The 22,249-nt window shown below is 36.4% G+C and overlaps 5 protein-coding genes and 1 pseudogene across 5 annotated transcripts; 2 read left to right on the forward strand and 4 right to left on the reverse strand.

Moving 5' to 3' along the window:
• LOC109130093 lies at positions 176 to 1,618 on the reverse strand. The gene has a single exon (XM_019239311.1). It carries the CDS (start codon positions 1,232 to 1,234, stop codon positions 251 to 253), a length of 984 nt encoding a protein of 327 aa, XP_019094856.1. The 5' UTR covers positions 1,235 to 1,618; the 3' UTR covers positions 176 to 250.
• Positions 2,161 to 3,491, reverse strand: LOC104754488 (thioredoxin M1, chloroplastic-like). Its single transcript, XM_010476694.1, has 2 exons — positions 3,156 to 3,491; positions 2,161 to 2,640 (listed from the first exon to the last, which is right to left on the reverse strand). Exons 1-2 carry the CDS (start codon positions 3,391 to 3,393, stop codon positions 2,327 to 2,329), a joined length of 552 nt encoding a protein of 183 aa, XP_010474996.1. The 5' UTR covers positions 3,394 to 3,491; the 3' UTR covers positions 2,161 to 2,326.
• On the reverse strand, positions 3,862 to 5,025 carry LOC104759061 (MATH domain and coiled-coil domain-containing protein At2g42460-like). The gene is made up of 4 exons (XM_019238816.1): positions 4,922 to 5,025; positions 4,656 to 4,819; positions 4,336 to 4,544; positions 3,862 to 4,263 (listed from the first exon to the last, which is right to left on the reverse strand). Exons 1-4 carry the CDS (start codon positions 5,023 to 5,025, stop codon positions 3,862 to 3,864), a joined length of 879 nt encoding a protein of 292 aa, XP_019094361.1.
• LOC104754489 lies at positions 5,361 to 7,735 on the forward strand. The gene is made up of 8 exons (XM_010476695.2): positions 5,361 to 5,661; positions 5,950 to 6,090; positions 6,168 to 6,260; positions 6,350 to 6,476; positions 6,588 to 6,697; positions 6,828 to 6,908; positions 7,005 to 7,087; positions 7,190 to 7,735. The coding sequence occupies exons 1-8, from the start codon at positions 5,362 to 5,364 to the stop codon at positions 7,407 to 7,409; spliced, it is 1,155 nt and encodes a 384-aa protein (XP_010474997.1). The 5' UTR covers position 5,361; the 3' UTR covers positions 7,410 to 7,735.
• Positions 7,953 to 8,925, forward strand: LOC104754490 (CASP-like protein 1C2). The gene is made up of 3 exons (XM_010476696.2): positions 7,953 to 8,153; positions 8,239 to 8,341; positions 8,600 to 8,925. The coding sequence occupies exons 1-3, from the start codon at positions 7,996 to 7,998 to the stop codon at positions 8,831 to 8,833; spliced, it is 495 nt and encodes a 164-aa protein (XP_010474998.1). The 5' UTR covers positions 7,953 to 7,995; the 3' UTR covers positions 8,834 to 8,925.
• Positions 9,659 to 11,146, reverse strand: LOC104754491 (annotated as a pseudogene).

Raw genomic sequence — 22,249 nt, forward strand, 5'->3', positions numbered from 1 at the left:
TTTTTTTTTTTTTTTTTTTTTTTTTTTTTTTTTTTTTTTTTTTTTTTTTTTTTTTTTTTTTAACATACTTCATCATTAAAAAGTTTTAAAAAGTTTTACAAGGCAAAAAGCCCATGACGGCCACAGGCCCAGAACAACCTAGTTAAGGTGGATTGAAAGTTAGCTTACCGTGACACTTACCTAACCGAGGGATTGTAATCCCGAGCAGGGTCGTAACAACAAAAAAGATAGCGACCTGCGAAAATAAATATTACAAAAACAGACTGAACCAGGTGATGAGCAAGGTTTGACCCGGAGATTGTGAGTAAGGAGCGGATGAGAGCGGTAGGAGACGAGATCGAATGATCGTCTTGATCTCCCTGATGATAACAGAGGCGGTTTTTGAACTGGAGGAATGGATGCGCTGATTGCGTTCTTTCCAAATCATATAGATCGAGGCTTGGAAAGCTAACTTGAGAATTGTAACCAAATTTGGATTCGAGGATACAGTATGCACCCATTGAAGGCAATGTATGAACTGAGATGGAGCTTGAAGACCCATCTTGTTGGTGAAGAACCGCCAAATTTCATTGGCGAAGTCACACTGAAAAAAGAGATGATTCCTGGTTTCTGGATGAGCGTTACAGAGAGTGCAGAGGACAGGTACGTTGAGGCCCCAGCTCCGCAGTCTGTCCCTAGTGTGTAGTCGATTCCACGCCACCACCCAACAAATGAACGCATGCTTCGGCACCCTGTGTTTAAACCACACTGACTTGTACCAGGGGACTTGAGGACCTTGGGGATTCAAGGCTGACCAAGTCTTCGCCATGGAGAACATGTGTGAGGGTGGATTCTGGTCTGGCTTCCAAAGATACGTATCTTCATGCTCACAGTGGAGCATGTCTCCAACTGGTGGCAGCGCATTTTTAAGAAGGATGATAATGGGGTTACGACTGCGGCTGGTAGTGAGCCACCAGTCTTGCCCCCGACCTGCATCCCTCACTACCGCCTGAAGGGGAAGACCAACAACCTGAGGTGCATTGGAACTAGCAATATCAAGGAGTGGTCCTAGACCAGTCCAATTATCATACCAAAAACTTGCTCTCTCACCCGACCCAATCTTGCATACGATGAATGGTCTAACAAGCGGTCTTAATCTGCACAGCTTCCTCCAAATCCAGCTTCCCGCGTTTGCAGGGTTGAGATCCCAGAAGTTTCTGTTTCTGATCTCGCATACTTCCTCCAAATCTCGCATACTTTTGACTTTTGAGACATGAATACAGCTGTATTTTCAATATCACTATATGTTCATCATCATTACAGTGATAGGAGTTAGTTAATGTCGTCATTGCCTCTAATTGTATTTACTTCTTAGGTTATCTGATGAAAATAGTACAAGGAGGCCCGTTTTTGCGGAGATCCATGCTAAGCAACAAGACTGTTACTGCGCAGTGCCCACACAACCCCCGTATCCATAACCTCAGTTTCATCATTGTCTGTGGAAGTAGTCAACTGGTTTCAATTTGAACGGGAAACAGTTTGATGTGCTCCCTGGTCCATAGTCTTTGTTCAGTGCTACTTTTACTTTAAAAATCCTGATAAAAAAGAGTTATGTAAGTCTTGATCAGCTTTATATGCGAAACCCTCTGAACTCTCCAACTTATAAGAATATATCCTAAAACTTCATGACTATTAGACGAAATCGTCATACACTCAATACTTTGAATTACTCTAACTAAGAACAAACTTCTGCTGAAGTGAGACGTTTTCACTACGCATGCTAGATAAACATAGAAGCGAAACTGGTATCAATATATATGAAAATCCTAATTGAAGAATATAATCAGTTCATGTTAAACAAGTTAGCAAAAGTGAGAATTACCCGAAGACTTTACAAAGCAGAAGCAGAGAGACAGATTTGAACAGATAGAGACTCTGCACAGAGTGAGTTTAATTCTTAGGTTCTATGGATTAGCTCTTGTGAAGAGAATTAGCGACTTGGTGTCTTTTGTTATTCTGGTCATAAAACATCCGTAACAGGCTCAGAAGATTTGAAATGACAAAGTTTTGTAAGTCTATGTGGCGTAATGCTCTGACCTTATATCAGCTATGCAATTGTATCTCTAGTTATGCATTAGAATTTTATCCCTTGCGACCTGGTCTCTCATCAAACCGTGTACATATCACATAAAATGTCTTCGTAAACTCAATTTCTGAAAATCGGAGACATCATATTATATTATACATGTCTAGATGAACAGTGATGAGTGGGGAGTAGATAAGTAAATAGTTCAGACTTGAGATACAGGGAAAAGATAGACTTTTTAAACAGTGACAACTATCTTCATTACAAGAATTTGTCGATGCTGGTTGCTAATGTGGTTTTGGACACAGCACCGATGATAGTATCCTTCTTCTCACCCTTGACAAAGATCATGATGGTCGGGATGCTTCTAACACCATACTGGCTAGGGGTTGAAGGAGACTCATCAGTGTTTAGTTTGTAGAACTTCATCTTCCCTGCGTACTGTCCTGCAAGTTCGTTGACAATGGGATCAATCATTTTGCAGGGTCCACACCATGGTGCCCAAAAGTCCACAAACACAGGCTCATCAGCCTTGAGAACAAGAGACTCCCATGTTGAATCATTGACCACTGGAACTGCATCGACCATATAGGCAAAAAAACACAACACTAAAGGTCACAATGGGTTTAGAATAATGAACAAAGAGAAAACAAAAACAATGTTAAGATGATGCTCCATGAGAGATAAAGCCACATGAGAAAACTTGCAACCAAAGTGCTACTGCTATATGCGCTAAGCATGAAATGAAACAGAACACGCTCTTTCATTACCCCAAAAACAAAACAAAAATACAATCCACAATTCCACATTACTTGCAATCAAATCAGTGTGTGTGATAAACCAAATACAACAAACAACCATCTAAGTTTCATACATATATGGCCACAGAAGAAGACGCACTTCCACTTTTTCTAACTTGTTCCAAGTTCAATACTTTTTCGAATTTCACAAGAGACCCACTAATGTAGTATACTAAACTCGGTCACAGAGACAAAGAGACGAATCAGAAACACGAATCCCATGAAAAGATAAGAAATTTGTGGAGGAAAAGGAGATATAACAAAGAGAAGAGAGAGAGGAGAGAACATACTCCCAGTAGCAGTTTCCTGAGCTTCACAAATAACACCACCACCGCGTCGTTGTAATCGGGAAACCCTAGAAATCTTGGAGACTGATGATGACAGAGAAAGGCGAGTCCTCAATCCTCCCGATTCAGGTAACACAGAGAACATCTGTCGAGTAGAGAAAGAACCCGTCGGCGATGAACCGATTCTCATCTCTGACCGGAGAGAAATCGGCGGCCGGGAACTACACGTGAAAGCAGCCATCGAGTGGTGTGAGAGAGAGAAGGAGGCAACACACGATAGATGATGATGATGATTCGATTCTTGAGATTCTCCTTAATCCCCCAAAATGTAATCCTCTAATATTTTGGTTGGGCTTTGAGACAAAAATAAATAAATAATAATAAATTATGAAAAAGGACAAAATGTGATTGTCAGATATAGAAGAAGCAGACGACTGATTTTTAATTAATTTTATAATGATCTCTAAAAACACGGTTTAGAGCTAATTATTCTATCTAATATCCTCAGGTTAATACGATTATTGTTTTCTTGGCCCAAAACATAATACAAGTTCGAAGCCCATTGGGCCTTTAGAGAAGAATAATGTTTTGGTTTTTTTTTATTAGTGACAACAAGTAAAAACACTGAATCGTCCTCGTCCATCATCATGACCACGCAAAAGGTTCATCAAGCTTACACTATATATCTCATAAACCATGCTTTCACTTTTCAGATTGAGAAGCAAGAGAGAAAGAATCTCTTTATGAGAGAATCTATGAACCCAAACGAAGAAACTCTAGCATCAGCCGCATATTTGATCTTCTCTAAAGTCAGTTCCACATTCTTGACCCGTTCCTCGAGTTGGACAGCTACTTTCTTCCTATCCAAGAAAAGTTCCTCGAGCTTTGACTCCAATAAGTCTAGCTTGAAGCCTGCCTTCGTCAGCTCGGTCAATTGGGATTGAGCGTTGGTTAGTTCAGCCAGAGACAAGCTCTGTGGAGACTTGCTCATCAGTGTCTCGATGAGGGAGACCAAGAGAGTGTAGTATACTGCCCTCAGCTCCGGGTACTTTGGAGCGAAATCTTCCTTAAATCCTGGGTTCTGCCTTAAAATCCGGGTCACTGAATGAGCCTGCCAAAAAAATTGGATTAGGTTTAACCAGATTCAGAAAAAAGGAGCTAGTAGGAGGCTCCAAAAACTTACTTGAGAAGCAAGGATCTGGACACCTTCGAAGTCTAATAGATCATTTTCAGTTGATTGTCCTTGATGAACAACTTCGTCTACTTCAACGAAGACTTGAACGGTTAGTATGTTTTTCTCGGGGTCTTGAAGCTCGGTAAGAGACAACAGACCCTTGACACCCCATGCCCATGGTGTGGCCTCAGCGCAGAATAAACGGGATCTGCCGTCGTCTGTTCATAATATGTATATATATATCAAGCTTGTGACTTTTTTCTTCTTCATCAATCAATGAGATCAGATACATCATATACATGTATAAAAGTAAAAAAAAAGTTCATTACAATATGTTCTGCGGAGCTCTTTGCCGGAATGATTCAAAATAACGAAGAAAAATCTAGCTCTCCTTTTCCATCCAAGTCTCAGTGATTCAGGATTATGTACGCTCAGATGCAGAGACAAATCAAAATCATAACCAGGGTATCGCTTGGTATCAACAACAACGCACCTAAAGACATGCAAAACCTCTCTTTTCTTTGGTTAGTTCTGAAATCTTTTAGACAATTCGGGTAAGAAAGAAAGAGACGCTGGAAAAGTCTTGTCCATTTACCATTCACAGTCGCCGCATGAGAAGGACTTCGACACCATCCTTTCTTTCCTGTCCGAGAAGTTGTCTATCTTCCAAGAGAACCTCATCTTCAATTCCGTCCCCATCTGCCTCGGTTTAGGACTTCACGTAATTGGATCCCTTCCTTTTCTCGTTAATACAACAGGAGGCGTAAGACAAACAAAACTTTAGAGCTCCTCCGATCCTCCTAGATCAAACACAATCTTACAAATTAAGAATTGACATTTATACTAGGGTAACATCCAAAAACCTTCCAAATTACGAAATTACTAGGGTTAAATCATTATGTGAAGTCCAAAAACCTAATTGTACTGGGCCTTAGTCTCATAAAAGCCCATTATTATTTCTACCAAAGAAAATTAAGCCCAATGTTATTTAATTACCCGTAAAATTAAATTATTATTCTTCGATAGAACCCAACGATGCGTTATATCGCCGGAGCATCCGTCGTACTCGATACCTCTCCGTCTCTACTGTTTCACTGCCGTATCCGCCGCCGTAAGCTCGGAGCTTCTGGCCGTAGATTGGTTATGACTTCCGTGAATTCGCGTTCTCAGCCGAGGGAATCCGAAGACGGAATCATCTCGGTAGAGGAGTGGCGGAGGTGGGGTCCGGTGTCTCCATTCCCAGCCACGGTGAAACAGATTGTGAATGATTTGAAAGTTCTGGAGTGCAAATTGGATTCGCCGATAGAGTTTGGTGGAAATGGTGGCAAGTTACAGGTAATTGTCGATGACCATGAGTGATGATTGAAACCTCCTTGTTTATTTCCTTTTCAATCGTTTCTGCTTAGGTTGTTTAGTGCTTACATTACTCATTTCTGAGGATCTTGCTATAGTGATTTGAGCTGTGGTATCTTCTGAAGCTCTACGAGTATAATGATTATATCGTCTTGTTGTGGAAATGCTACTGGTTTCTTCCTGGTTAATATGATTTGGGTTGATCATTGAGCTCTTAAACGTTAGAGTGAGGTTATAATACGTCTACTTATGTGCAACTAACTATGACAGGGACCGTTTGGTGCATATGAAGATAAGAAACACAGGGCTACATATGAAGCATTAGATGACCCGGAGAAAAAGTTCCGGTTTTTTTCTGCTCGACAAGTTGCTTGCCGGCTGCTTGGGAGCAGGGGTTATTTATGCCAGAAGGTACTTTCTTTTACTGTTTCTTGAATTGCTGTATTTGCCATGAATAACACAACTCATTATTTTCTGAATATATGCAGTGTTGGCTTGCTATGGAGGACTGCATGTGTTCATATATCAAGCCGTGTGGTTTATGGAAACAGATACGTTTTTGGCTTTATATGCATCCTAGGGTTAGTATTACACCAACCAGTTTAGGCTATTCCATTTCAATCTGTACCCTCCAACTCCTATGACTGATAGGCTGTTTAGCTGTTGGCAGGATTTTCTACGCCAGAACAACACGGGCAAGTTATTGTGGCAGATATTTGGCGTCCAATCCGCTACACTCTGCGTCTTTGGAATTGCTGAAGACGAAGAGATCATGTGGAATGAATTCAAGCGTGCAGGTGTTTGATTCATCTACATCTAGTCTTTGTTGTTTAAACTTGAAAAGATGTCACTCAAAATCTCTAGTTGTTTTGCTAAAGTCTTGTATTTTTGTTCTGATGGATGCTCAGGAAAAAACCAAGTCCGTTGCCTCTATCCCAACCAGAACTCGGAAGTTACTTTCTCGGTTAAAGACACTTTTGGTTGTTCGGCTTCAGAGAATCCTGGATCATCATCCATGGTAAAGATTGCAATGTTTTGACTATAGGCTCTCTGTTCTTCTATCGTTGCTTATTTCAAACAGAAAAATTCTTAGATTAGGTTGTGTAAGGATATAGACTAAAAGACTCTTCACTTTGTATATTTCCCAGACAGATGAGGATAAAACTCTGCATTTCATTTTGCTTGATGGCACCTGGAACAATTCTGCTGCAATGCTCAAGCGTTTAAAGGTACAGGGCTGATCATTTCTCACATGGATTTCATATTTTTTCCTTTCTCTAAAGAACTTGCTTAACGAAAAGATATTTGCTTAAACTCATATGTAGGATCACGCAAAGTCAGTATGGGGAGACGAAGATCTTCCTTGTATATCTCTTGCAGCTGGGGCATCCGCAATGCATAAGCTCCGGTAAAAATAGTCTCAAACCTCTATATTTACTCATGTTCCTGATCCAATCTTTCTCTGCCAAAAAAATTGCTCTCCTTCCTCACTTGATCTTTCTACATACAGGCCGCAACCATCATGGGACCGGACCTGCACGGCTGCAGCGGCAATTGGACTCCTAACCGAGCTTAGCCTTCTCCCACAGTTAAGCAGCTATGAGTTAGACAAACAAGCTGATGCGGTTGAAGAAGGTTTGGTCATATTACTGGACTCTCTAACAGGACGTCGCTTAAGAATGGGAAGATCCATAACTCGTAAAGGCAGAAACACCATCAGCATTTGTTAACAACAGAACCAGTCGCGACATATTTGTGGCTGAGATTTTATTACATCATATACGAAGATCACGTCATTGGTCAAGTGAGTTCTAATGGTTGAAGCAAACACAGAAGTTTTGTAACCTTTTTGAACCATTTTCTGTAATCGGGATCATTGAAAGTTGAAACAGCAATTACAGACAAAACCCCCAGCGAGGGTACACCTAAGTTAGGACAACGCCGCTGCTTCAAAACAAAAAATTTGGTCTTTTTATTATGTCATCAAATGAAGATTATCCTTTTGTAAAATCAAAATTGAGTTTTATAAGCTTGAAAAATGTCAATGGTGTTGTTTCACTAGGAAATTAATTTGTTCATGTTAGTTGATTCACATTTGATATTTTATTTTGCTTTATAAATCTCTTAAACACAAAAATAAATAAATCTTGCATGACCGGTGGAGACAGTTGAAACAAACCCATCCAACACTCCAATATCATATTCATTTTACTATGGTTTATATTTCGTGACTTTGTTTTCTTACATTGTCTTATTAATCTCTCTCTCTCTCCTTTTCTCTTCCATAGTTAAATTTCACAGTTTAAAACTAAACTGATGGTGAAGTTAACACAGAGATTGGGTGGGTTGGTACTGCGATTTGCGGCATTTTGTGCCGCATTAGGAGCGGTTATCGCAATGGTCACTAGCCGTGAAAGGTCTTCCTTCTTTGTCCTCTCCCTGGTAGCCAAGTATAGCGACTTGGCTGCGTTCAAGTAAGTTTTTTCCTATTTGGCGTGTTTAACAAGGATCTTGAAAAGTATGTACATGCTTATGCATACATGTGTGCGTCTATTGCAGGTACTTCGTGATTGCAAACGCGATTGTGAGCGTTTATAGCTTTCTCGTTCTCTTTTTACCAAAAGAGAGTTTATTGTGGAAGTTCGTAGTTGTGTTGGACTTGGTAATTATCTCTATTACTACATCTCTATGCTAGCAACTTTTTTTTTTTTGGTACCTAAAATGTTATCAAAATACATTATAAACGGCAATTAGAGGAGTGCTCGAAATATAATTATTTGATATAAACATACTAATATAATGTAGAATTTGTTAGAATCATGATTATATATTCTTGATTCAAACAACTTCTAATGATCTACTTCGATAAATATGTTGTTTAATCAAGTTTTTATATGTAAATGTTAAATTAACCGTAAAGATGGTGACGATGCTGCTGACGTCAAGCTTATCAGCGGCAGTGGCGGTGGCACAAGTGGGTAAAAGAGGAAACGCAAACGCAGGTTGGTTGCCAATTTGCGGCCAGGTACCGAGGTTCTGCGATCAGATAACCGGAGCATTAATCGCCGGTTTAGTCGCATTGGTTCTTTACGTTTTCTTGCTCATCTTCTCCATCCACCATGTTGTCGATCCTTTTCTTCTTCGAAAATCTTGAATCAAAGTTATAAAAATTTCAAGGATAAAATATTCATAAAAAATATATGTATTTTTTGTGATTTTAATGTCGTTCATTATTTTTTTCTCGCTTTTCTTGATCACTTACTTACTTAAACAATTAAAAATATATTCATTCAATATCCATATGACAGGAAAATGGGGTTGTATATGTAAATATTTCTTTTGTTTTTTCTCGACTTATATTTGTATCCTAATTACAACATCTTTATATTTGAACTCTTATTTTTCTGTCATGTTAAGTAATGGTTAATTAAATTTGAACCTTCTTAATTAATTAGAATTGTGTTACATATCACCTCACCCGATTACCAATTTATTTATTGTTAATTTTTTATGACTCAAAAGACTATTTCATGACTTAGCCCTGACCGTCGTCGTCCTACTACTGTCCTATCTTTTTGATTAAACACTATCCTAATTTCCCCGTACACATATTAAGCTTTTTAAAATGTAAAGGATAAGTAAGACCATCATTAGTGGAGTAATCCACCATAGTTACTCTCACATTAATTAATTATATAAATAATCATAAATTAAGTAAAGCAATCCTAAAAGAACTTAAGCAAAATCACTCTATTACTAGAGAACCCCAAAGAAGGTTACTCAAACATTTAAAAAATATATATTGTTTTTTTTTGTGTTTATTAATTATCAAATTTTCTTTTTTGCCAACTTTCTTGATGAATAGTGAATTAAAACAAATATTGCATTGCATGATGGATAGATTAACAGAACACAATCAAGAACATTCAAGAACAAAAAACAGAACCTGCAGTTTTAAAAACAGAACCTGCAATACAAGTACAAAAAAAACCCTACAAATTTCAACCTAAACTACAAAACAAATATCTACAATGTAAAGGATACCAACTTTTGTCATATTTGATTATCACTAATGTTACTACATTCACATGACCTTGTTGAGCAATACAAACATTCACTAATGTTACTACATTCACTGCCGATGTTAGGATCGCCACTAGGTAGAATATCTCTTTCTCCGGTGTTAATGCTGAAGTTCGATTGTCCCACCTGCACAAACACACCTGGCTGATTACATCTTTGTTATCATTATTTCAGCTTCTAGAGCCTCTGTTATTAATAAGAACTTGGTGTGAATGTAGTATTAGAGGTCACCTTGGCAATCAAGACAATGAAGAAAGAACCTTGAAGCGACATTGACGATCAACATAACTTTCCGCTTGAACCTCTTTCTTCTTTCTTCAGGTACTAGTCATATCACTTACATAATATAGTGGCACTCTTCATGCTCTCGACTCCGGTCCAATATATTTTACAAAACCAGTCAAAGGCAAACACAGAAGAAGATATCAACGTTGGCTAAGTTCTTAACAATACTGATAATACGCCTTGTTGAGCAATACAAACCATTCATTTCATTTTCAGCCATGGCCCGGTTCCTTTCACTTTCCTCTGCAAATTTAACAAATCCATAACCTTTTGATCGCCCATTACTTGGATCAGTAACAACCTTGGCACCTCTAACTGAAGATACTTGTAATTGTAGCTATTTTAAGAAATCTGCAAATCCAAATTCGACATCACTTAATCTACTTAAGCTAATCCCGATTCTTTAATCTTAAGCACTCCGTGAACTGCTATATGATTGATAGCATCTTTAAGATTCTGAAGTTTCATGGATGATGAGCTCCTTCGTGGGTCTGAGTTTTGTTTCATCTTCAAATTCACCACTAGATATCTTCATGAAGGAATTTCTTGCGATCAGCTATTTTCTCTCGAGTTATGTTGTAAATAGCTTGGAGAAGGCGTGTCAATGCTATGGCCCAACAAATCGCTGCACAGAAAAATTTGGTAGCCACAATTTTAATATTCTCAACTCAAACCGCACTTATAAAAATAAATTATCATAAACAATTTAATCAAACAAACAAAAAAAAATTTTTACCTAGCGTTTGCTTCAGAACATAAGTCAACTATATCTGAATCATTCCTCCAATCTTTAGTTATTGTGCTTCCATCTCCAAATTCCTTAACATATATTATAAAGTCAGATCGATGTCAAATAAAGTATATGCATATATATGGATAGATATATAATAAACACCAAATAATCAAACTAATTCGTTTCTAATTCTTATATTATATAGTAGTATAACATTATAGAACATATTTGGAAACTCACATCGTCACTTTCAGTCAGTGCAGGAGGTTGGATGGGACCTTTCTCTCTAGCAGCAGCAGCTTGCTTCCTAATCTCATTGGGTACTTTTGGCGTTTTTGGTTTGCCCCCTAGGTCATTTTTACCCATATTTCCTGCAAAGTGCAAAATTAACAAACTTCAGTCAATTTTCCACCAAAAAAAAAAAAAAAAAAAANAAAAAAAAGCAACATCAGAGAGGGGCGCACACAAATTGTTTTGTAAAAACTAACAAGGAAGAAAATTGTGCAAGGGTTAAAAAACGGAAGAAATGTTTCTATATTAAACAGATCAAACACATAATCTATATATATATATATATATATATATACACGTTGATCCAAATTAAAAAACAAATAAAAAAAAAACACACAAACACTAATTAGAAAAACCAGTTTCTCATGTAATAACCCTATTTGGTACTGGAGAAAGGAACATCGATCAGCTGAATAATTATTTGAAAAACTTTATTCGTATTTCTAATTAAACTTGTCATTCAAACAAAATGAAGATTTGTTATCCCTATAAACCGATCAAACACATATATAACCCATATTATTACACTTGGAGCAAACAAAACACACACACACACGAAGAAAAACCCCAATTTCAAAGAAAAGAATTAAAAACACCAGTTTCTCAATAACTCACATGAATGAAATCACAAAAAAAAAAAAAAAAAAAAAAAAATCAANTTTGTTTCTTAAGTACTTAATATTAAAAATAAAAAATAAAGAAATGTTATATCCATAGAAATCGATCAAACACATCTGCATCTACATACCCTATGATGAGCAAACAAAACACACACGAAGAGAAAAAGAAATTTAGAAAAGAAAAAAAAAACCTAGTTTCGCAAGTTGGTACTGGAGAAAAGAAATCAGATCATGAAGGAAATCTCAAAAAAAAAAAGTTGTTCTTGGGAGAGAAGAAACAAACACATCTGCATCTACACATCTGCATCTACATACCCTATATATGATGAGCAAACAAAACACACACGAAGAGAAAAAGAAATTTAGAAAAGAAAAAAAAAACCTAGTTTCGCAAGTTGGTACTGGAGAAAAGAAATCAGATCATGAAGGAAATCTCAAAAAAAAAAAGTTGTTCTTGGGAGAGAAGAAGCAAACCTAGTTTCTCTCTCTCTCTCTCTCTCAGCTGGGTATCTCAGAGAAGGGGTTTTTTTAGTGTTATACTACTATAAAGGAACAACAAAAAGCATTGGATTCATTATTTTAAAAAGAAATATCATTTCTTGAGTAGGGTAAAATATCTCTGTGGGCTCCATTACTTGATGATTCATCGAACTCGCAGTACTCTTTACTCGATCAACAAAACAAACACCTCTCTCTCTCTCTCTCTCTCTATTTCTTACTTTTTTTCAACCTAGTCAAAATTAATATATAAAAATTGTTAGTCCAAAGTTATTGTTTATGTAACATTCGTAATAATCATGCATGTTTGCATTTTAAACCTAGACTGCAAAAATGTTTGGATAGAGTCTAAGAAAACATATCAATCAAATTAATTACTTGCTAGGGCCGAAATTGTTTAGGGCTGGCTATATATATATATATATATATACTCTTCTTTTAAAAATGAAATGATACTTATAACCATCTGTAATTTTGAAACACCAACCTCATTCACTTGGTATGCTTTGATGATACCACACCACTTTTAATAGTAACATGCATGTGCCTATTTATTTTGATTTGTATATGAAGGGGACTAACTTGTAATTATATGTGACGAAAGTTTATCATGTACTAATTAGTCCTGTGCATATCCTTCCAGTTCGTTGTAGATGCCATGGAGCGAGAAGTCTAGAGCGCCTCTCTATGAAATACCCCTGACACAAAAAGTAGACGGAAAATAAAACAGAAGAAATGCATGGGTCGGCATTAATTGTATACGTAATAATCATATAGTATTCTTTTTGTATTTTTCTTTCGGTTCTTTTAATTATATTGTTACTCTTTTTACATGTAACTCACTGTAAGACACGAGATTGGCTGGCAAGCAATTCCATTATATTTATTATGTAACCCCCTCTAATTACAACATCTCTATATTTAAACTCTTATTATTTTTTTTTTTTTTGTATAGAACAAATGTAATAATATTCCATATATTTTTTTTTTTTAATCTAATTTTGTATAGAACGAATGTAAAAACTTACTGTAAATTCAAAGCATCTATATATGTCAATTGGTTTTTTTTTTTTTTAGAAGAAACTAACTGAAGGAATTATTATACATAATGAAATTAATTTGTAACTTATCAACGAAGTATATTTGATTCTGTTTATCTACTGCCATTTCTCTCTCCATATATGCTTGGGGTTATCTGATTTTGGTTCACCTTTTAGGTTTACTTTTCTACTACTCTTAAAGTTAATAGAAACAAAAAAAAAATCGATCAAAGAATAAATAAATAGAAAGCATTAATTATGTACGTACGGACACGGTTTTAATATAGAGGTATTGAAAAAGCAGACTAACTTTTGTGATACTGCGTATATACCAATTTTTACGAGGGACAAATTGTTGTTGCAATTTTTATCATAGTTGTAGAGATATGTTCCAACTTGAAACAGTAAGTTGTATTGATTCAAAAGCTTGTCTACGTTGGTTTAACATGGATCTGTTTAGTCTGTTAGAAATTAGACCAGATATTGGTCTGAAGTCCATACAGGAACCGACTATGTATTAGGTATAAATACATAAGGTCAAACAGATGAAGAAAAGAGAGAGCAAAAGAGAGCTGCGCTGAACCCTAGTTCAAGCGGTTCTGAAGAGGTGAACAGAGCTAGAGAGAGATGTAGATTCTCGGTGTATCTAGGCTCAATCTCTTGTTATTCTTCTTTCATATGTTGTTCTTGTGAGACTCTATCTAGGATGTTAGATGAGTGTGAGAGGTATGTTGTAATCATAACACATATGTAACTCTTGATCTATAATGGATGTTGAGGACTCTGTTTCCTCCCCAGACGTAGCTGCTGATGCAGTGAACTGGGTTACCAAATCTCTGTGTTTCTCTGTTTATGTGTTATCTCTATTTCCGTGTTTAAAGCTTGGGTTAGATCCATCAATCAGTACTTGATTGAATACAAAGTTGTTGTATCGATTTACAACAAGTGGTATCAGAGCCTCAGGTTCTTGAGGGCAAGCTTTGTGAGAAAGCTTTCAGATATGTGGAGGAAAGTGATAGCTTTATATCAGATCTGAAGTTCGCAGAGAGGTGCTACAATAACATGAAAGAAGAATATGATGGCTGTTCTGGGTTTCAGAACGTTAATTTTGGAGGAAGGAAGATTCACTACATCGGATCCGATAAGATCAGATGTTTTCAGGTTTACGAACTTTGAAGGATCTACAGCTTGTCTCCTCCAATGGCTCGAGAGTTGAACATGTGATTATAGATCAAGTTATTCACTAGTGATGATGTTGATATCAATTATATGATATATTTTGAGGCTGGTACAAGAACGCTCATCCATAGAGTTTGTTCTTGATTTATGGTTCTACAACCAAACTGGAGATTTGTTTGAGGTGGAGTTAACCTCTACTTGCTTTAGGCTCAAATATTGAAGATGTCGTCTGTATCCTCTACAGTCACAAGGTCAAAGTGTGATGTTCTGAAGAGTTGTTTCTATTTGTTGATGGTCTGCATGAGTTAAGAGAATCAGAATCTTGGTATAGCACAAAAGGTTGGCTGTTGATTTTGCAAGGGATTATCCAAGATTCAATGCTGGGATTCAGGTTGTGTTTTGGTATATTCAGTTTGCTGAAGGTCTGATGCAGCTTGTGTGCGAGTTTTAGAAGTTCGAACAATCCATATGAATAGGATTCTGCTATAATGGGACGCCATAAAAAGCTTAAATTCCTATGTGTCTAAATGGTTGTCTGAGTATCAATAAGGTTTTCTGGTTCAGATCAAAGAAGAAGTTGCAGATGTGCATGAAACGGTTTCAGGTTAATCTGTTGGAAATAAGATAGGTTAGGATCTTTGAGGAAATTCAAGTCTGGCTAAGATTGGAGAAAGTGTGAAATTGATCGCAGGATTTGAGTATCAGTGTTAATGGTTAGATTCTTGTGAATCTAAGAAAGGTTCAGAGTGTTGATGATTAAGCGTTAAAGGAGATCATCAGGGAGCTGAAAGAAGTCTAAAGAAATTGGCTCAAGACTACAAGGTCTGTTGTTTGATATTATGTGGTACACGAGTGCTGAAGCAGAAGGAACATATGGGTGTTCTGTTGGAATAACATGTAAATGTGTAGTCATTGTTCAGGTTTTCTGTGGATGTTGCAGACATTGGTCAAGCTCAGGTTACAGCTGACGTGACACATGATATTTGTGAAGATGAGTACATACTCATGGTGAAAGCTGATAAGGAAAAATCAGTGATGTGATGACTAAAGGCTTCAATTTCAAAAGAGATGAGATAACATGGTTATAGTGAAATTCAGACGTGGAAGACTCAAGGTCTTAAAGTTTGCATTTTAGGCCATCATTGTCAGTTGGACATGATGAGCAAGAGAAAAAGATGAGGTTGCATTGATAATTGGTAACTGATCAGATTGGTTGTCATCAAGGTGGAGTTTACATTTGATGATAGAAATCAATATGATTGTGTAGCTTAAACTGGATTGGTAATGTCAGTTGGAAGCTAGTTTAATCAAAAAAAATCATGTGATTATTCTTAGAATGTATCAGACATCTCACTCTGGTATATTTGCGACTAGTGCAGAAGTATACAAAGTCTTGATAATAGCAGTCAAGGTAGTATGTGAATGAGTCAATATTGTTTGAAGCTATAAGAGAGTGTGGAAATTCGCATTCAAGAGGTGTTTATCTACATGATGGAGTGTATCAGATGTCAGTGTGAATGGAACAAAGGTAAGCTGAGATGGTGATTGTCAAAACTGCTGGCTGAATATTTGTTATGTGTAGTAGATTGAACGAAGTTTTGTGTCGAAAGTCTTCCTAGCCTTAGGACGTTAGGCGGCGTGACCTGTTGGAAACAACAGCGGTGCATTTTGGGATTCAATTTATTGTTGTCATACAAATTGCTGTTGAATCGAAGACTGTTTCAGGTGTTTGGAACATATTTGATTCTAAAGTTCTGCTATGTGGTTCAGAAGGATTTTCTGAGTTAGTAAGCAGATATTTAAAGGTTTTGATTCAGTCACTAGGACAGTCTCTATGGAGTCATTCAGAACCATAGATGAAAGACTGTTTGTTTTGAAGACACATAAGTGATTGTGTTGCGTCTGAGGTATTCAATCATGGAGTGATCTCTGGTATTGAAGTAAGTTACAAGGTTTTATCTGTGAAATCAGAATGAACACTTACGGTGTTAAGCATGAGATGAATGAAAGCTGAAGTGATCAAGGTGTTTTTTCCTCTGAACGAGGATCTTAGGTGACAATTGAAGTGTTTGTAGATACGGTCTCTGTAATTCATTTCAAGTGAGTTAAGTCCGTTGTGCATCTCACATGGAAACAAGTTTTATATCAAGGCTTAAAGTATTTGCAACTGATAATGCAAGTGAGTCAAATTGCATTTGTTGATCAGTTGAAGACAACTACTTGAGAAGTTGTAAGTTGTATGTTTGCATCATAAGGTGGAGTTTGAATAATCTCCTTGGTAGAAGGCTGTTGAAGGTTTGAGAAGATTTATGATGTTGTACCGAGTTGTTTGGTGGATTCTGCATATTGGTGAATGTGTTGCAGAGTTGGAGTAACACATCATGAGCTTAAGGTTTGATGTGAAGAAACTTTAAGGTATTGTCTCAGACATATCACATGTTATGATGATATGAGACATGGTTGAAGTGACTGACAGTGTGTCACAAACTGTTGGTGGTGATTCTGTTTTACCAAGATGTTTGAACCTGTGAAGTGGTTCAGGTTGATATATTAAGACATATGGTTGTAATGGGTAATCTCGGGTTATACAGTGGTATTCTGGATGTTGAGATTCTTTACATGTCTAACAAGCTCAAGAAGGTGTTGTTGTCAAGGTGTATGATCATACATGTGAGAGACAACACTTGTGGTTTGAGTTAACCCGGTTTGGTTGTAACTCAAACAGGTACAAAGAGTCGATTGAAGATCATTGGTTAAGTGGTTGTAATTTGGTTGGCTCAAGTTGTAACCGGCTCACTCTATCTATATGAGTGATAAGGAGGGTTTGTTATTGTGATAAGTTAGAATCAGAGAATTGGTTCAGGTTGAAACAATGGTGTTTCAGTATTTCTGTAGTTGATTCAAGTAAAGGTTTGATTTCTGTCTTAGTGCGCACAAGAGTATGGTGTTTGACAGAAACCATGATGAAAACTGTGTGATTGGTTAACTCATAAGTGGTTTAGCTTATGAAGTGATCTGTTGAGAGAACATGTTGTTGGTGTTGTTAACATGTTACTGTATAGCTTATGAGTGGGAATCTCATGATCAAAGCTACGAAGATGTCATACGCATGACAAGGGCGACAAAAGAGTGTCTTGAGTACTGGTTTATCTCTGAAGGAATGGACATAAGAATTGTCAAGGTTCAGGGGTCTGTGTGGTTATTCACAGAAGGATGCGTTGATGGTTGATGCAAATTTCAGGAGTTGAATTTGCTGAATTGTTTGTTGTATGAGTGTGACTTATGCAGGTTATTGAAGATTGTTTAGCCAAGTTTAGAGCTGGATTCCAAAGGTTCTATGGGGCGTGTTTCTTCAAAGTTTCAAGCTTGAATCAAGGTGGAGTTTGTTGAGATATGATCCAACTTGAAACAGTAAGTTGTATTGGATCAGAAGCTTGTCTACGTTGGTTTAACATGGGCCTGTTTAGTCTGTTAGAAATTGGGCCAGATATTGGTCTGAAGCCCATACAGGAACCGACTATGTATTAGGTATAAATACATAAGGTCAAACAAATGAAGAAAAGAGAGAGCAAAAGAGAGCTGCGCCGAACCCTAGTTCAGGCGGTTCTGAAGAGGTGAACAGAGCTAGAGAGAGATGTAGATTCTCGGTGTATCTAGGCTCAATCTCTTGTTATTCTTCTTTCATATGTTGTTCTTGTGAGACTCTATCTAGGATGTTAGATGAGTGTGAGAGGTATGTTGTAATCATAACACATATGTAACTCTTGATCTATAATGGATGTTGAGGACTCTGTTTCCTCCCCAGACGTAGCTGCTGATGCAGTGAACTGGGTTACCAAATCTCTGTGTTTCTCTGTTTATGTGTTATCTCTATTTCCGTGTTTAAAGCTTGGGTTAGATCCATCAATCAGTACTTGATTGAATACAAAGTTGTTGTATCGATTTACAACAAGTGGTATCAGAGCCTCAGGTTCTTGAGGGCAAGCTTTGTGAGAAAGCTTTCAGATNAGAGAATTGGTTCAGGTTGAAACAATGGTGTTTCAGTATTTCTGTAGTTGATTCAAGTAAAGGTTTGATTTCTGTCTTAGTGCGCACAAGAATATGGTGTTTGACAGAAACCATGATGAAAACTGTGTGATTGGTTAACTCATAAGTGGTTTAGCTTATGAAGTGATCTGTTGAGAGAACATGTTGTTGGTGTTGTTAACATGTTACTGTATAGCTTATGAGTGGGAATCTCATGATCAAAGCTACGAAGATGTCATACGCATGACAAGGGCGACAAAAGAGTGTCTTGAGTACTGGTTTATCTCTGAAGGAATGGACATAAGAATTGTCAAGGTTCAGGGGTCTGTGTGGTTATTCACAGAAGGATGCGTTGATGGTTGATGCAAATTTCAGGAGTTGAATTTGCTGAATTGTTTGTTGTATGAGTGTGACTTATGCAGGTTATTGAAGATTGTTTAGCCAAGTTTAGAGCTGGATTCCAAAGGTTCTATGGGGCGTGTTTCTTCAAAGTTTCAAGCTTGAATCAAGGTGGAGTTTGTTGAGATATGATCCAACTTGAAACAGTAAGTTGTATTGGATCAGAAGCTTGTCTACGTTGGTTTAACATGGGCCTGTTTAGTCTGTTAGAAATTGGGCCAGATATTGGTCTGAAGCCCATACAGGAACCGACTATGTATTAGGTATAAATACATAAGGTCAAACAAATGAAGAAAAGAGAGAGCAAAAGAGAGCTGCGCCGAACCCTAGTTCAGGCGGTTCTGAAGAGGTGAACAGAGCTAGAGAGAGATGTAGATTCTCGGTGTATCTAGGCTCAATCTCTTGTTATTCTTCTTTCATATGTTGTTCTTGTGAGACTCTATCTAGGATGTTAGATGAGTGTGAGAGGTATGTTGTAATCATAACACATATGTAACTCTTGATCTATAATGGATGTTGAGGACTCTGTTTCCTCTCCAGACGTAGCTGCTGATGCAGTGAACTGGGTTACCAAATCTCTGTGTTTCTCTGTTTATGTGTTATCTCTATTTCCGTGTTTAAATCTTGAGTTAGATCCATCAATCAGTACTTGACTGAATACAAAGTTGTTGTATCGATTTACAACAGTTATTGTACTCTATGGTTCGGTTCGTTAGCAGGTTTATTAATAGAGATTAATCGACCCAGCAACATCATCAAAACTTATATAGCATGGACCATGGTCTTCATTCTTCAATATATCCTCCATATATTCCTACACCATAGTCTTCTTTTGTTATCTATTGACTTGTTCCTCAAATTTTAATATACAACTCTGAAAAGACATTCAAAGCACCCCATACTGATCTTATTGTATTGTATATGGCATTTATGTAAATAGCTTAAATGTAGAGGTGCATAGAGTTAGGGGTTTGCTTCTGAGATGTGACATTTCCACTTTCGCGATCAGAAACTTTAAGGTAGTTTGAAAAACGAGACAATGAAAATTGTCAAATTTTGGACTTTCTTTCAAACAAGTCTTACGTGCTTTGACAATGTTTATGACCACTAATTATGACTCACTTAACCATTTGTAATATTGTTCATTACTTGTAAACGCGTATAGTTCAAATTATATCCAACGTCAACAATTCCTTCCTTTTTTTTTTGGTGGTTTTTCCCCAATTTAAATCAACACCTTACCATGTGATTAAAATTACCAGCTGTTGTAATTTACTGGATATATATATATATATATATATATATATATATATATATGCAAGATTCATTTTTGATGGATAAACGAAACTGAGTGGAAGGTGTAGCAATTTTTAATTAGTATTCCTTCCTATCGAAATGGTAAGAAACTAAGAATTGAGCTATAGTTTATTTTCCTGTTCTAATTAAATAACATATTACCTCATGGATCATCTATACTAATTAAAATATAGATATTGATAGGAATGTTTAATCTCGTCTGGAAAATTAAAGACTGACTGAACTTAATTAAATAAAGGAGAAGTAAATTATAACAGACTAGCGATAGTTTTTACTTTGTGTGTTGGTAACATGTTGCATATATGTGTTGACACCATTATACAGAAAAAGTATCCAGCACACAAAAATGAAAGAATGGTGGAATTTAATTAGTAATTACTAATCTGGAATCTTTTTCACATTTTCTACAAAAATTACAAAATTTTAATATTTTTGTTCGTGGTGTTGGTGGGCTTAATACTATCATCCATGTTCTTTACTAGACCTAATTATTACATAAGTAAGACGATCACTTTTCGTCAATTTTTTTTTTTTTTTTTTTTTTTGTGTGTGTGGATACGAACCCTTATTTAGCTAATATGAACTAGTAAAGAATTCCCAACGTTTTGGCAAATGTTACATTCTGACATTTCAAATTAACCCTTGCAACTTTTAAGACTGAATTAATAATGAAAAAAGAAGTTAGTTTACAAAATCTGAGAGAAAATAAAGTTTGTCAAATGGAATAATGGAAAATAGTTAAACTTTGTTTTTATCCACGATTAGAAAATCACATCAGCAAAAATGTAATATCGTAAATAGAATCTCTAAAATTCGACAATTTGTTACATAAAATAAATATATAATGGTATTTTTGTAAATAGCCTGCGTGCAGCGCAGAGGTTAATTAGGGTTTGGCAGAGACTTGATTTTCAAATAAAGAGAGAGAGAGAGAGAGAGAGAGAGAGAGAGAGAACAAATTTTTTAGCGGCCAAGCTTGAGATGACAAGGCGCGTGACCTTTGTAGTAGGATGGATGCATCGAGAGACTAGGATTTCAAAAAATCAAATAACAATTTTACAACTGCTTTAGTTTTTATGTTGACCACTCTAAGACGCAAAACGTCGAGGAGAAAAAATTTAATAAGCTGATAATGATGTTTTTTTGTTTCTAGCGCACAGCTTTAGTTTTTTGTTACTACTACTACTCAAGTTAATAGAAACAAAAAAAAAATCGATCAAAGAATAAATAAATAAATAGAAAGCATTAATTATGTACGTACGGACACGGTTTTAATATAGTGGTATTGAAAAAGCAGACTAACTTTTGTGATACTGCATATATACCAATTTTTACGAGGGACAAATTGTTGTTGCAATTTTTATCATAGTTGTAGAGATATGATCCAGCAACATCATCAAAAACTTATACAGCATGGACCATGGTCTTCATTCTTCAATATATCCTCCCTAAATTCCCACACCATTGTCTTCTTTTGTTATTTATTGACTTGTTCCTCAAATTTTAATATGTTAATATAACTTTGAAAAAAGACATTCAAAGCACCCCATACTCTTATATGCAAATTTTCTTATCATACTAGCATTTTGTATATATGGCATTTATGTAAATAGCTTAAATGTAGAGGTGCATATATAGGGTTAGGGGTTTGCTTGTGAGAGAGATGTGACATTTCCACTTTCTCCATCAGAAACTTTAAGGTAGTTTGAAAAACCTTTTCAAAGCAGACAAAGAAAATTGTCAAATTTTGGACTTTCTTTCAAACTATCACTACAAGAAAAGTCCACATTGATAGCAGTAGATTATAGCTCATTTTCTCTAACTGCTATGAAAAATAGACTTTTTTTTTAATTACTATATAATAGCACTAGATAAACGCTAAGATAAAAATTCGTTAAGCGAGAACCTAAAATCGTTTATTCCGCTATTACTTAGATGAAAATTTTCGTTTAAGCGCGTTTCAGATCCAATTTTTTTTTTTGTCAACAGAACCAAAAAATTTAAATGCCACGTTTACAGCAAAAATAAAACCTTATCCCTTCTCTGTACGACGAGACGAACAAAACATCAGAAAATTTTTCTTCGCCAAATTGAAATCT

Source organism: Camelina sativa, chromosome 17 (genome assembly GCF_000633955.1).
Source record: "Camelina sativa cultivar DH55 chromosome 17, Cs, whole genome shotgun sequence".
NCBI classification, from domain to species: Eukaryota; Viridiplantae; Streptophyta; class Magnoliopsida; order Brassicales; family Brassicaceae; genus Camelina; species Camelina sativa.

Bases quoted from the DNA above. Each gene is read 5' to 3' on its own strand.
- LOC109130093 (XM_019239311.1), bottom strand. From the start codon at position 1,234: ATGCGAGATTTGGAGGAAGTATGCGAGATCAGAAACAGAAACTTCTGG.
- LOC104754490 (XM_010476696.2), top strand. From the start codon at position 7,996: ATGGTGAAGTTAACACAGAGATTGGGTGGGTTGGTACTGCGATTTGCG. The intron at 8,154-8,238 runs GTAAGTTTTTTC...CGTCTATTGCAG, and splicing joins AGCGACTTGGCTGCGTTCAA to GTACTTCGTGATTGCAAACG. The intron at 8,342-8,599 runs GTAATTATCTCT...TTAACCGTAAAG, and splicing joins TCGTAGTTGTGTTGGACTTG to ATGGTGACGATGCTGCTGAC.
- LOC104759061 (XM_019238816.1), bottom strand. From the start codon at position 5,025: ATGGGGACGGAATTGAAGATGAGGTTCTCTTGGAAGATAGACAACTTC. The intron at 4,820-4,921 runs GTAAATGGACAA...GCATGTCTTTAG, and splicing joins TCATGCGGCGACTGTGAATG to GTGCGTTGTTGTTGATACCA. The intron at 4,545-4,655 runs GTAATGAACTTT...TATTATGAACAG, and splicing joins AGAGCTCCGCAGAACATATT to ACGACGGCAGATCCCGTTTA.
- LOC104754489 (XM_010476695.2), top strand. From the start codon at position 5,362: ATGCGTTATATCGCCGGAGCATCCGTCGTACTCGATACCTCTCCGTCT. The intron at 6,091-6,167 runs GTACTTTCTTTT...GAATATATGCAG, and splicing joins GGGGTTATTTATGCCAGAAG to TGTTGGCTTGCTATGGAGGA. The intron at 6,698-6,827 runs GTAAAGATTGCA...TATATTTCCCAG, and splicing joins ATCCTGGATCATCATCCATG to ACAGATGAGGATAAAACTCT.
- LOC104754488 (XM_010476694.1), bottom strand. From the start codon at position 3,393: ATGGCTGCTTTCACGTGTAGTTCCCGGCCGCCGATTTCTCTCCGGTCA. The intron at 2,641-3,155 runs GTATGTTCTCTC...TGGTCGATGCAG, and splicing joins TCAGGAAACTGCTACTGGGA to TTCCAGTGGTCAATGATTCA.